Source organism: Drosophila santomea, chromosome 3R (genome assembly GCF_016746245.2).
Source record: "Drosophila santomea strain STO CAGO 1482 chromosome 3R, Prin_Dsan_1.1, whole genome shotgun sequence".
Lineage (NCBI taxonomy): Eukaryota > Metazoa > Arthropoda > Insecta > Diptera > Drosophilidae > Drosophila > Drosophila santomea.
Genome location: NC_053019.2, coordinates 19,312,092 through 19,323,655, shown reverse-complemented (window position 1 = coordinate 19,323,655; position 11,564 = coordinate 19,312,092). Strand labels below are relative to the sequence as shown.

Below are 11,564 nucleotides of genomic sequence, written 5' to 3'. Positions count from 1 at the left end.
AGAATGAAAAAAAAACAAAGAAAGAAAGAAAAATCAATAACAGTTTTAAAAATTATAATTTAACCAAATGACGACTCAAAAAGCATTAGGCAATATTAACACGCATTCTTCTGAGCCGCCAGGCGGCCCACAAAAAGTACAATCAAATGGCCAGCGACGGCTTGGTATGGCTCTCCACCGGGGTGGCCAGCTGCAGTTGCTCCTTGGGTTGTTCGCTGACCGAGTCCACCTGCTTGACCTCGGCATCACCGGCACTCAATTCCTTGGTTGGCTCCTCTTCATCCTCGATGAGACGATAGGTGATGGGAGCGGGCTGCTTGGCCGGCAACCAGTCGGGGATGATCTTGTCGTGCAGCCGCCATTTGCCGTATTCATTCGAAATGTGCTTTTCAAACACCACATATTCCAGCACGTCCTTGGTGACGATCTCGCTGCCGTGCATCAGACGACCAAAGCGGTCGTAGATGGCTAGCATCTGTTGGCTGTGGAAGCGCACGGTGACTTGAGCGAACTGGTTCTCCTTGGTAATCACCTCAGTCACGCGGGCATGGACAACGCGCGGGGGTTCCAGCGACTGCAGGAACTTCCAGTGAATGGTCTTGTCCTTGACGTTGTGCATCATCTCCGGATAACAGCGTTCGCTGACGAACTCGCGGATCTTGTACTTTTCCTTGGCGGCCATGTGGGTGTGCGCCTGGATGTAAATATCCTGGGCCTCGGCGCCGAAATCATCGGTGCTAAAGCTTTCTTCGTAGGAACGAATCTTGCGCACGGCCATCAAACTCTTGGATTTCTTCTCCAGAAACTCCAGCTTCTGCTTGGCACCCGATGTTGAAATAATCGACTTTTTGCCGTCGCCTTCGGGAGGAACATAAGCCTCGAAGATACCGCCCGTGCAGCTTATGTGGAAAGGTCGCTCCATCCAGGGACGGGGCGGCAAGACACCTCGCTCCTTCATCCGGCTGCGCATCTCCTCCTTGGTGATGTCCTCCTGTTTCTCGCGCAGATTGGGCAGATCCATCTTCACGAACTTGAACTTACGCAAGCGCTTGAACTCGGGCCTCCAGTGCTTGGTCTGTCGGTGGCGCACCTGCTGCATCTGGATCAGATTCTGCACCGGAGTACGCATTACGCCCAGGCCACAACCAGGAAGAGCGGCCGCCTGCTGCACGCCGGGCATAACCTGGGATACACAACGAATGCAATGTTAATTGAATTGTGTTTGATTGCAAACATATTTATGCAGTCACCTGCAACAGTTTAAGACACGTTTTGGCCGACGCTAGCTTCTCCATGGTATTTGATTTCTATTATATAAATACGAAACTCCTCAATAACAAACTTTGGAAGAATCAACCGAAACACACTAACGCGTCCAGCTGGCAAACGTGATACGGCGATAGCTCACTCGATAAGTTTGAGTAGGTAAACAAACCAAAATCGATTATTCGATTAGCTAGTTTTGAATTTAAGAAATAGTCCGTTACTTTGCAAGTACATTATTAATAATTTAATATGAAAAGAATCCCATTTTACGATTGAATAAATGGTTTAATTTGATAAAACTATAGATTTTGATCAATGGCTGTTTGAATTTTGAAACAATCTGAACAATAGTTAAGATAAGTTCAGGGGGCTTCGTTTCCGTCTTCCTCCTCACCGGGGCCATCCACGCAACTTTCAGTGCAGTCGGGTGGCAGGTCGTCAAGGAAGCGGTAGCCGGCGGCCTTAAACATCTTGGCCTTCATCTGGAAGCCGAAAGAAAAGATATTAGATGTTCTGTCCAAGCAGCTTCGTGCGTATGCTTACCATTATCTGCTGGAACTGACAGTCGTAGGCGTTGAGGGCAGTGTCCCGCTTTCGCAGCTCGTTTCGCAGTACATCGATCTCCATTTGCTGGCACTGGGCCCGCTGGACGGCGCATTTGGCTGCCAACAGTTCCTGCTTCATCTGCTTGCAACGGCACTGGGACGAGGAAGGTAAGTAATCCACATTACTAACACTGAGCAGACAGGTGGGGAATAACATACCTTAAGGATTTCCTCATTTCCCCTAGCCTTGTCCACCTCGTTCTCGTAGTAGTTCTGCATGTCGTGCATCTCGCACTGCAATTGCTCCATGCAGCGGCACTGCTTCCGCAGATGATCCTCCAAGTTGCATGTCAGACACTCCGCCTCATTGGCCTTCTCCTCCAGCTGGTTGACTTTATCGCCGAGCTCCTCCAGTTCCTTGCACTTCTTACGCAGGGCATCACGATCTGCTAGAATCTTTTGGATGTTCGCGGCATCCTTATCCGGCGAGAAACCTCCCTTGCCAGGAGAACCTCGCGTCCTAGCGGCAGGACCAGCACCTCCACCACCACTCTCGGCACCGCACTTTTTGGCGCAGCGCTTCATAACTTCGTCCTCAAACTCACGCAGTAGCGCCAGCTCCTTACCCAAATCGTCGATCTTCTTCTGCAGATAAGGAATGTCGTTGCTCTTTTCCGGATCGATTGGAATGCTATCCATCTTGCAGCGCTTAGATTGTTTTTCAATCAGTCGCTTTAGATTGGCATTCTCAGCCTCCAGGATGTCGTGTGCCTTGTTCATGTCGTCAATGGCCGCCTGCAGATTGTTCAGTTCCTTCTCGTCCTGCGGAGTTATCTTATTGTCATCGGCCAGCTGCTTGATTTTCTTTTTCAGAGCCTTGCTCTTGTCCGGGTCATAGCGCTGGTCCATAATCCGCTTGATCTCGTCGGTCTCCTCGTTGGCTGTCCTTAATTTGTCATTAGAATCGGCCAGTTTCTTCTGGAGCATGTTATTCTTGATCATCAGATCCTGCATGCGGCCAATGGTGTCGTCTGCGGCATTTATCAAACTATCGCCCACCACCAAGTTGCTGCCGTACTCATCCTCCGGACCCAATGGAGTTCTAGCGGTAGGCTCGCCATCACGCTCCTTCTTTATCGGTGAGTTGCAGGCCACCAGATCGGCCACGAACTGCGACTTCCTATCCTCGTTTGCTGACCAAGACCTGTCGTCGATTGTGGATGGATACCTCTTCAGCTTGACACACGCATCGACACACTCAAATTCGTATGTCTCATTGCTAAAGGGTACGTGAAAGAACTCTTTTTGTGTGGAGAACGCCATGAATTCGCCTAGTGCTTAACACCAATTCAACTAATCTGTCATGCGAATTTATAACAATATTTTAAAATGCTTGAGGCTCGGGTCTGAAAGTGATCAACAGAATATGTATGGGTCCGACATGTATTCGATCACAAAAAAAAATCTATTGCTGGGGACAGGTAAAAATGTACATATATTTCTGTCAGTCGTGCCAGTTGTCATCTGCCTACTAGACTACAATTAGTTAACAGTTAATAGTTCTTGGTGAACTAAAATTATTCAAGACCCTGAGCTCTGCGCTCCGCCAGTGATTCGTCCACAGAATTCATGGAAGAGAAGCCACACGGCTGCATCGTCATGCTGGCTGTGCCGGAGCTAATCGTGCGTAGGGCACTTGAGTAGCCGGAGAGCTCTGCCAGCGGAGCATTTACCAGAATCATCTATAAAAAATGGAAAATTATTATACACGCCATTTAAAGTTATGCACCTAACCAAGGTGTACCTTATTTCTTTCGCCTTTAGGTAGGACATCGTTAATCAGGGCTCGTCGCCGTGAAAGATCAGCCATAATTCCCGAAATACGTCCACTGGGTGCCACAATTTGAAGGGCCATAATGGGTTCCAACAGCCGAGTGCCACTCGTGCTCAGTAGCTGTAAGGTTATATACCATATATTCCAGTTACAAGAAATAATAATATTTTAGCTACCTTTTGCACACACTGAGCTGCGGTGGCCATGACAAAAGAATCAGCAGTACCACGTCCAATAGTTGCGTTGTGCAGGCGAATCTGAGTCTCCACAACCTGCCCACCAACGCGAGGTCCACGCTCTAGAGCGCTGATGGAGCCCTTCCGAAGAACTTGAAGAATTCGTGGCCGCAATGTGTTGAGATTTGGCAGGTTCTCCGGTGACTTATCTAAACTTTTGTGGAAAAACAAAGTTAAGTTCGATTTCTATGCTATTTTTTAGTATTTCAAATAACCTGAACAACTCGGCTTGATTCTTGACCACCTCCAGTGTTATACTGACACTCTGCTTGCTGCCAGCTATTTCCTTTTCCACACTTAGCGTGGTTAACGCCGGTGATTCAATTGTTTCCTTGTATGCAATTTGCAGAGGACCGAGATCAACGTCGATTTTGTACTCGCTCAGGATGCGCGACTTGATGATGTCCATGTGCAACTCGCCCATTCCACCGAGCACGGTCTGTCCGGTGACAGAATCGTAGCTCACACGCAGGCTGGGATCCTCCCTCTGCAGCTGCTTGAGTGCCTGCTCCATGGCCGTTTGCGAGGATACACTGGGTGGTTCGATCGAACAGAAGTACACGGCATCGGGTATTTGCGGGTCAATAGCAAACAGCTCGTTTGACTCGTCCAATTCGTCGTCTTCCTCGTCTTTGGCCGCAGTGCTGTTACCCTGGCTTTGTTTTAGGCGTTTTTGTGCATTCTTCAGCGCAGACTGACTGGAGGTCAGCAGATCACCTGTTACCGTCGACTAAGAAACAAGGAATTCTATATTGTTGCTAATTTATGCATATGGGGTGCAGCTTACCTTCAGACCTGCACATATCACCACATCACCCGACTGCACAGCGCTGACCTCTCGGTATTCGTCAGCCAATGGCTCATACAGCTTGGACACAACTTCTGCCTGTCCGCGAGCGGATATCAAACGCATGCCTCGTTTTATTTCGCCCCTCAAAATCCTTACTAGGGTTAATGGACCACGTTGCTTGTCATGCACAATTTTGAACACCTTGCCAGCCACCTCTGTTCTGTAAATATGTTAATATGAAACATTTACTTATTTTAGAAGTAGTGCTTACCCAAAGCAGTCGTAGATTTGGTTTCGTTCCTCGGGCGCAGGCAGGTAGGAGTTGACAGCATCCATTAGACGCTGTATGCCCACATTTTTGTAGGCGGAGCCCAGCAGTACGGGCACTACTTTCTGCTGAGTGGTTGCCCGTCGCAGAGCTCTTTCGATTAATGCATTGTCCACTTTGTCAAAGCTTTCTGTGCTGATAACCACATCGGCCAATTCGTCATCTAATCCCGACAGTTGATCAATCAGTTCATTTCGTTTTTCCTGCAGCTGCCGCAAATCATCGGAGGGCTCTAGTTTTACATTTTTGTAGCTGCGTCCCAAGTCCTTTTGCTGCCAGCTTAGCCGCTCCAGAGTGATCACGTCATTGATGGCTAAATTTGAAGGAGCTTAGCTTAGCTTTCAAGAGAATTGCAAACCATACCTAAAACCCCATCTTCATTCTTCACAGGATACTGTAGGCAAACGGGTTGCGTTTCCAGCTTATCCTTCAGATCGGCAACGCACTTATCAAAGTCCGCATCAGGACGATCCATCTTGTTGACGAATATCAGACGTGGCAGCTTGTGCTTATCCGCCTGCGACCACACAGTGACTGTTTGTGCCTCCACGCCAGCCGTGCCATCCAGAACAACGACCACACCATCCACGGCATACAGAGATTGCTCAACCTCCATGGTAAAGTCAATGTGGCCGGGTGTGTCCAATAGGTTGATGCTAGATTAAATGGTGTCAAGAGTTAGAAGTAAGCGAAGGAGCACAGGAAACTCCTACCGGTGGTCATTCCACGGAAATGTTACCGCCGAGCTGCAGATCGTTATGCCCCGTTCGCGCTCCTGGGTTAGGTAATCGGTGACCGTGTTGCCGCGATGCACTTCGCCCAGAGCTCTGGTCTTGCCCGCATAGAACAGCATGCGTTCCGTGGTCGTTGTTTTGCCTAAAACGGGTTCATGGATCAATAAATCATTGTTGTATTCAAAATTGCAGTGCTTCTTCTCACCTGCATCGATATGAGCCAGAATTCCTATGTTCCTGATCTTGCTGCTATAGCTACGCTTCCAGATTTGATTGGACAGATGCCGCAGCCACCTGTTGCTTTGTCTTGGACCGTTTTGCCATGCACATCTCAGCATTTTCATTAATAAATTAATAAAAAAAGGAACCAACTGCAAAATCAAACCGCCTTCAGCAGCTGTTCATTGTCGATCGTTATCGATAAGGGCCGCTAACAGCTGATGCCGTCTATCGAATATTTACGAATTTGCGCCCACAAGTGGGGCACGCAAAATTGTTTGACTTCTCAGTGATTTGTTACCTTTTTTAAGAATATCAAATAAATTACTAATTAATACTAATATTGTGCTTATTAAACATACATTTAAGAACAAATCAATCTAATGATAGCACCTTTGGGTGTAGGCAAATAGAAGGAAATTAAGATTAAAGTGGACCCCAGACTTGTAATCTCAGTTTCACAGACCGGTTGATACATACATATTCAACATGTCCAAAAGACCTCGACGCGCTGTCGCCAAAAAAATTCTGGTAATTGACTCCTCCGACTCAGATGAGGAAGTGAATCTTACGGAAAACGATGATTACAGGCCGCAGGAGACCAAGAGTCGCCGGATAGATCGCGCAGCAAATGCGCAGGCCGGCGTGTAAGTGATTCCCTCATTATCTCGTAGGGAAGAGTATATTTACCAGATATCCTTATAGGACCAAATGCCAGCGGTGGCCCTCATCCAAAAATGCAGCTGCTGAGGGACCAGCTCGCAAGAAAAAGCGGAGTGGTAAAGAAAAAGAGGACGAGAATGCTTGTCCCAATGAGACCAATCCGGAATCGGTAGCCCAGGATGCACATGCAACTACAAGCAAAAGGGATAAACCCGTAGCCCTTGAAAACAGTTCCGAGGCTCCGGCTCCCAAGAGAAAACGGGCCAGAAAGGATAAAGAGGACTTGAATGCTGCAGCCAATGCGACCAATCCCGAGACGGAGAACGTTGTGTGCTCAACAGCAATGACACAACCAGACGATATTGCAGCCAGCTCCAGCAGGGTGTCTTCCACTGGACGCAGCTCCTTCTGGGAGCGACGAAAGGTGTGGAACATCCACGAGCTTTTGGCCGAAACGGAGAACATACAACCGCAGGCAGCGCGAAATATTGTACAGCTCTTCGAGAATGAAAACACTATACCATTTATTTGCAGGTGCGCCTATAACTTATATATTTATATTAGCATTAATAAATATGTCATGGCAGGTACCGTCGAGATCTGGTGGATCACATGGCCCCTGATCGCCTCAGAGACATTCGGAATACATACATAGAAATCGTCGATCTGCGGAAAAAAGCTGAGCATATTGTCGGTCAATTGGAACGCGAAAACAGCATAAATGCGGAAATTAGAGAGGAGCTGATGTGCGCCAAGACCAATGAAGAACTGGAGTTCCTATATGCACCTTACAAGCCAGCCAGTAAGGGCACTTTGGCGGAACGCGCCAAAGCTTTGGGCTTGGAGGAGTACGCCGAGCGTTTGCTGTACGGTTTAGCACCGAAGGTCAACCTTTCTGAAATTGTGGACCGCGGTAACGAGGCCTTGGCTACGGAGGCACTTGTGATGAGCGGAATCTGCAACATTATAATTCACAACATTAGCAAGAACACAAATGTTTTGGAGGAAATACGGAGATTGTAAGCAATTTTTCGTATATAAGTGTTTTTTTAATTGAAATTTGTTGCTATATCTTTCTAGGCAAAATGTGCACCGGGTATTCCTCAAGTGCAGCAAGACCAAGGAGGCGACATCGTCTAAATCTAGTTCCTCCAGTAAAGCAAGCTCCAGTAAGGGATCCAGCGGCATTGCAGACAAAAAATTGGACAGCTCAAAGTTTGAGAATTATTTCAACTTCCAGGGTGATGTTAAAACTATAAAGCCACATCAAATGTTAGCCATCAATCGTGGGGAGAAGCACAAATTTCTTACTGTCAAGTTAGAAACGAACGATTACCTTAAACGAGATCTGATGCGCTTTATAACCGATCAGTACATGAACGAAGGCTTGCAATATCCTTTAAGAAGGGAGGTGTTCACGAAGTCTCTAGAGGAGTGCTACGCGAAGAAGTGTAAGAAATTGAATGTAGCCCAAAAGATATGTTAATAAGTGTCTAATTACAGTGCAGCCTTTGATGTGCAGGCAGATTCGAGCCGATCTAAAAGAGAAGGCCCAAAAGGCAGCCATCGATACGTTCGCCAAGAACCTGAAGCAACTACTGTTGATGTCGCCCCTGAAAGGCGAACGCATTTTGGGCGTAGATCCTGGTTATACAAATGGATGCAAACTGGCGGTCATATCCGAGACTGCTGATGTGCTGGACACGGGTGTCATTTACCCTCATGGTGCCAGGTCAAACAAGCGGGCTGCTGAACAGAAATTGGTGCAGCTTCTTTCAGATCACAAGTATATATATTTTGAGCTAGATTTGCAAAGATAGTTTTTAACACGTCCTTCTCGCCTTTTCATAAAGCTGCCGAATTCTCGGCCTGGGCAATGGTACTGCCTGCCGCGAAACGGAGCACTGGCTAACCGATATGTTTCATGCCGGCGTTCTGGATGGCAGGAGCATTCGCTACAGCATTGTAAACGAGAATGGTGCATCTGTTTACTCCTGCAGCGATGTGGCCGCTAAGGAGTTTCCCGATATGGATACAAACGAGAGGAGTGCAGGTTTGGCCTAAGATCAATTGAAATGAAGCACAATTATAAAATACAATTATTATAGTGTCAATAGCGCGTCGTTTGAACGATCCGTTAAGTGAATATGTTAAGATAGAGCCCCGACACCTGGGAGTTGGTATGTACCAGCACGATGTTTCCGAGAAGATTTTGACAGAATCGCTGAAGGACGTTGTGTCCGAGTGCGTCAGTTATGTTGGCGTGGACCTAAACACAGCCAGTCTGAGTGTGCTCAAGTAAGAGTGTTTATTGGTACAATAAGTGATATATTATTAAAGTGATATATTATGTAGACACATTGCTGGTCTGTCGGAAAAGAAAGCGGAGAAGATCATTGAGTATAGGACGCAGAAAGGACCATTTAAAACCCGAAAGGATCTGCTCTCGGTGCGAACCATAGGTGAGAAATCGTTTGTCCAGTGCGCCGGCTTTGTGCGCATCGAACCCCTGAGCGTTGGAGGGCGACTACAGAATCCTTTAGATTGCACTTGGGTGCATCCGGAGAGCTATAAAGTTGTGGAAAGGTGAGTCCAATTTCCATGTGACTTTATTAACGAATTAATGATAATGATAAGCAAATTATGAGGCACTTTAATTCGCCTGTTCCGCTGCAAGTCTGGCCTTCTCATCCGCCGCCCTCACTAACAAGGAGGTGGAACTAGGTGTCACAATGTCACTGTCGTTTTGCTTGATGTTAGCAATGTTCTTTGGACAGTCATCATCGAAATTCTTAGGATTTGTTATATCTTCGCTGGTTTCCAGCTGACACCAGCATGGAAGGTACGGCTTCAAGGGATCCTTCTTGTCGCACCGCTTGCAGGTGCAGTTCTCCATGCCGGCGCTCATGAAAGTTTGGAAATCCATCTTCTGACATAAAAGCCCCAGATAGTCCTCAATAGAGTGCTCTTTCATAGGGTCCATCAGTTCCGCCCACGTCTTCAGTTTCACAATCACGCCAAAAAAATATGTGTTTAGATCCTTGATTATTTGCAACACCAAATCTAGATCTCTTAAGTATGAACTATCTAAAGTCCGGTCCAACCTGTTTACGCGATTATCCAGCTCCTTTTTAGACTCACGCATGTCCAGATATAAATTTCTCAAATCGGTGCTGAAAAGTTAATCGAATTAGAAGTGACCATGGATTTTAAATTGACTTACTTGGACTGATTAACGATATTGTAGGCTCTCTGAAACTCGCAAAGGGCCCGCTCTTCGGTCATCCGGCTTAAGTACTCGGGATATGTCTTGGTGCATCCGGTCGAGCCGGCCAAAATGCGATAACGCACTCCATGGTAACGCATCTCCTTAACCTTCTCAATCTGCAATGGCTTAGCCTGCTCCAGCTCATTCTTTAGGACCTTCATTTTCTGATCAACAACTAGAGTTTGCTCGTGCACACACTGCTCGAGCTTGAAATCGTAGCGGGAGTAGATATTCTCACAATGCTTAAAGTTTGGCTTCAGCAAGTGGATGGGAATGGTCGATCCTCGGCACGGTGGTGGCAGTGGTCGCCGCTTGTACCGCTCCGGCGGATACTCCCAGCAAACTCCGAAGCGAGCTTGCTCCGGCACACTGAGCGGATTCTGCCAGCAGGGCTTATACTTCGGCTTATCGTTGTGCCCGTAAAATGGTACCTTTCCACATGCAACATACCGAAACTTGGCGGGCGGCAGTTTTGGGGGATAATGCCAGCGCTCCTCATGTTGTTGCTTCAGTTTTGCAATCATTATAATGGAAAATTTGAATTGTAAAATCTAAAACGAAATACTTTTTGTGCTTTCAGTATTGTCGGGGAATGTGACTTAAAGCTGTCGGATGTGGGCAAGGCTGGCTTTATAGCTAGCATCAAGCAGTATGCCGCGTCTCGGCCGAAACTCGATCGCATTGCCAAGCAGCACAAGCTGCCCATGGAGCGGGTAAGTGCCATTTACCCTTTGCAGAGTTCAAATAATTTAGAATCCAATACTCTTTTAGGTGGAGTTCCTGTTGGTTGCACTGCAGCGCGAATTGCTTCAAGATTATCGAGCAGATCTGGACAAGAGGCCACTCTTCAAACAGGGCCTAACGAGGCTGGATGATCTCAGCATTGGCGAGGTTGTCACTGGCAAGTGGATACTAAGATACCCAATAGAAACATAGACTTATTAAAACTATTCCGACATACAGGTGCCGTGACCAACGTAACCCAGTTTGGCGCCTTCGTGGACGTTGGGGTGGAGCGCGATGGCCTGATTCACAACAGCCACATGAATGATGCACAGCTGAGTATTGGCGATCGCATTGTGGCATCGGTGGTAAAGGTGGATCTGCAGCGACGCCAGTTGGGATTGCGTTTGGAAAACATGCTGGTGGAGACGGATAGCTCGTTTACGTTCAAGACGGAGGATTAGACAAACTGCAGGGATTTAATGCTTTTGGAAGTATTTAATGATTCATATCGTAATTGTTTGGTTGCTCACACGAGCATTCATATATACTATATATAGTTCATATATATATACGTGTATATGCATAGTATAACGGCTTTCCTAAGTTTACTCAAAGCTTATCAGTTAGTAATAAATGTTCACATAAAAATCACCGTCTCCACGTTCGTCTTCTTGTTTCCCTTCTTGCCATAAGTTAGCAAGTTGTCTTAAATGAATTGTTATCGAAAGGGTATTGCTTTAGAAACTAAGTGATGCCCTCGTAAGCCAGTTAAAATGGTTGACTAAATAAATATACAATATGCATACATTTAGGCGCTTGGTTTGCAGGCAAGTTGCTTACACTTTCAGTTAGTTTGTATTTTCGAATTTATTGCCGTTTCAGTAGAATTGTTAAAAATTATTATAAACAATGTTATATAATCTGCATTTACATAATTACACAATACAATAATCAT

The 11,564-nt window shown here is 46.6% G+C and overlaps 5 protein-coding genes across 6 annotated transcripts; 1 reads left to right on the top strand and 4 right to left on the bottom strand.

The window, feature by feature from the left end:
- Positions 1 to 37: 37 nt before the first annotated feature.
- On the bottom strand, positions 38 to 1,409 carry LOC120454695 (probable 39S ribosomal protein L45, mitochondrial). The gene is made up of 2 exons (XM_039640228.1): positions 1,251 to 1,409; positions 38 to 1,183 (listed from the first exon to the last, which is right to left on the bottom strand). Exons 1-2 carry the CDS (start codon positions 1,293 to 1,295, stop codon positions 143 to 145), a joined length of 1,086 nt encoding a protein of 361 aa, XP_039496162.1. The 5' UTR covers positions 1,296 to 1,409; the 3' UTR covers positions 38 to 142.
- A 121-nt stretch (positions 1,410 to 1,530) lies between these two features.
- On the bottom strand, positions 1,531 to 3,280 carry LOC120454693. The gene is made up of 3 exons (XM_039640226.2): positions 2,031 to 3,280; positions 1,810 to 1,965; positions 1,531 to 1,748 (listed from the first exon to the last, which is right to left on the bottom strand). Exons 1-3 carry the CDS (start codon positions 3,132 to 3,134, stop codon positions 1,629 to 1,631), a joined length of 1,380 nt encoding a protein of 459 aa, XP_039496160.1. The 5' UTR covers positions 3,135 to 3,280; the 3' UTR covers positions 1,531 to 1,628.
- On the bottom strand, positions 3,280 to 6,156 carry LOC120454692 (ribosome-releasing factor 2, mitochondrial). 2 transcript variants are annotated; one of them, XM_039640224.2, is made up of 9 exons: positions 5,939 to 6,155; positions 5,713 to 5,875; positions 5,363 to 5,655; positions 4,943 to 5,312; positions 4,669 to 4,891; positions 4,097 to 4,611; positions 3,822 to 4,035; positions 3,616 to 3,765; positions 3,280 to 3,553 (listed from the first exon to the last, which is right to left on the bottom strand). In XM_039640224.2, the coding sequence occupies exons 1-9, from the start codon at positions 6,075 to 6,077 to the stop codon at positions 3,389 to 3,391; spliced, it is 2,232 nt and encodes a 743-aa protein (XP_039496158.1). In that variant the 5' UTR covers positions 6,078 to 6,155; the 3' UTR covers positions 3,280 to 3,388. The 2 variants fall into 2 exon arrangements, with proteins under 2 accessions (XP_039496158.1, XP_039496159.1); XM_039640225.2 differs by lacking the exons at positions 3,280 to 3,553; positions 3,616 to 3,765 and having other exon boundaries at positions 3,894 to 4,030; positions 5,939 to 6,156.
- Positions 6,157 to 6,218: 62 nt separating this feature from the next.
- LOC120454691 (uncharacterized protein YdcI) lies at positions 6,219 to 11,312 on the top strand. The gene is made up of 11 exons (XM_039640223.2): positions 6,219 to 6,599; positions 6,658 to 7,149; positions 7,203 to 7,634; positions 7,696 to 8,066; positions 8,119 to 8,401; positions 8,469 to 8,668; positions 8,724 to 8,913; positions 8,971 to 9,201; positions 10,464 to 10,596; positions 10,655 to 10,784; positions 10,847 to 11,312. The coding sequence occupies exons 1-11, from the start codon at positions 6,442 to 6,444 to the stop codon at positions 11,068 to 11,070; spliced, it is 2,844 nt and encodes a 947-aa protein (XP_039496157.1). The 5' UTR covers positions 6,219 to 6,441; the 3' UTR covers positions 11,071 to 11,312.
- On the bottom strand, positions 9,207 to 10,470 carry LOC120454694. Its single transcript, XM_039640227.2, has 2 exons — positions 9,839 to 10,470; positions 9,207 to 9,788 (listed from the first exon to the last, which is right to left on the bottom strand). Exons 1-2 carry the CDS (start codon positions 10,405 to 10,407, stop codon positions 9,269 to 9,271), a joined length of 1,089 nt encoding a protein of 362 aa, XP_039496161.1. The 5' UTR covers positions 10,408 to 10,470; the 3' UTR covers positions 9,207 to 9,268.
- Positions 11,313 to 11,564: the final 252 nt, after the last annotated feature.

What these genes read in the sequence shown, in the direction of transcription:
- LOC120454693 (XM_039640226.2), bottom strand. Translation starts at nt 3,134, where the DNA reads ATGGCGTTCTCCACACAAAAAGAGTTCTTTCACGTACCCTTTAGCAAT. An exon ending in GAAATGAGGAAATCCTTAAG is followed by an intron (nt 1,966 to 2,030) that starts GTATGTTATTCC and finishes TCCTCGTCCCAG; the next exon opens with TGCCGTTGCAAGCAGATGAA. An exon ending in GTCAGTTCCAGCAGATAATG is followed by an intron (nt 1,749 to 1,809) that starts GTAAGCATACGC and finishes TTCGGCTTCCAG; the next exon opens with ATGAAGGCCAAGATGTTTAA.
- LOC120454691 (XM_039640223.2), top strand. Translation starts at nt 6,442, where the DNA reads ATGTCCAAAAGACCTCGACGCGCTGTCGCCAAAAAAATTCTGGTAATT. An exon ending in TACAAACGAGAGGAGTGCAG is followed by an intron (nt 8,669 to 8,723) that starts GTTTGGCCTAAG and finishes CAATTATTATAG; the next exon opens with TGTCAATAGCGCGTCGTTTG. An exon ending in CATTGGCGAGGTTGTCACTG is followed by an intron (nt 10,785 to 10,846) that starts GCAAGTGGATAC and finishes TCCGACATACAG; the next exon opens with GTGCCGTGACCAACGTAACC.
- LOC120454695 (XM_039640228.1), bottom strand. Translation starts at nt 1,295, where the DNA reads ATGGAGAAGCTAGCGTCGGCCAAAACGTGTCTTAAACTGTTGCAG. An exon ending in CGTGTCTTAAACTGTTGCAG is followed by an intron (nt 1,184 to 1,250) that starts GTGACTGCATAA and finishes TGTGTATCCCAG; the next exon opens with GTTATGCCCGGCGTGCAGCA.
- LOC120454692 (XM_039640224.2), bottom strand. Translation starts at nt 6,077, where the DNA reads ATGAAAATGCTGAGATGTGCATGGCAAAACGGTCCAAGACAAAGCAAC. An exon ending in TCTGGCTCATATCGATGCAG is followed by an intron (nt 5,876 to 5,938) that starts GTGAGAAGAAGC and finishes AACCCGTTTTAG; the next exon opens with GCAAAACAACGACCACGGAA. An exon ending in CAGCTCAGTGTGTGCAAAAG is followed by an intron (nt 3,766 to 3,821) that starts GTAGCTAAAATA and finishes ATAACCTTACAG; the next exon opens with CTACTGAGCACGAGTGGCAC.
- LOC120454694 (XM_039640227.2), bottom strand. Translation starts at nt 10,407, where the DNA reads ATGATTGCAAAACTGAAGCAACAACATGAGGAGCGCTGGCATTATCCC. An exon ending in AATATCGTTAATCAGTCCAA is followed by an intron (nt 9,789 to 9,838) that starts GTAAGTCAATTT and finishes TTAACTTTTCAG; the next exon opens with CACCGATTTGAGAAATTTAT.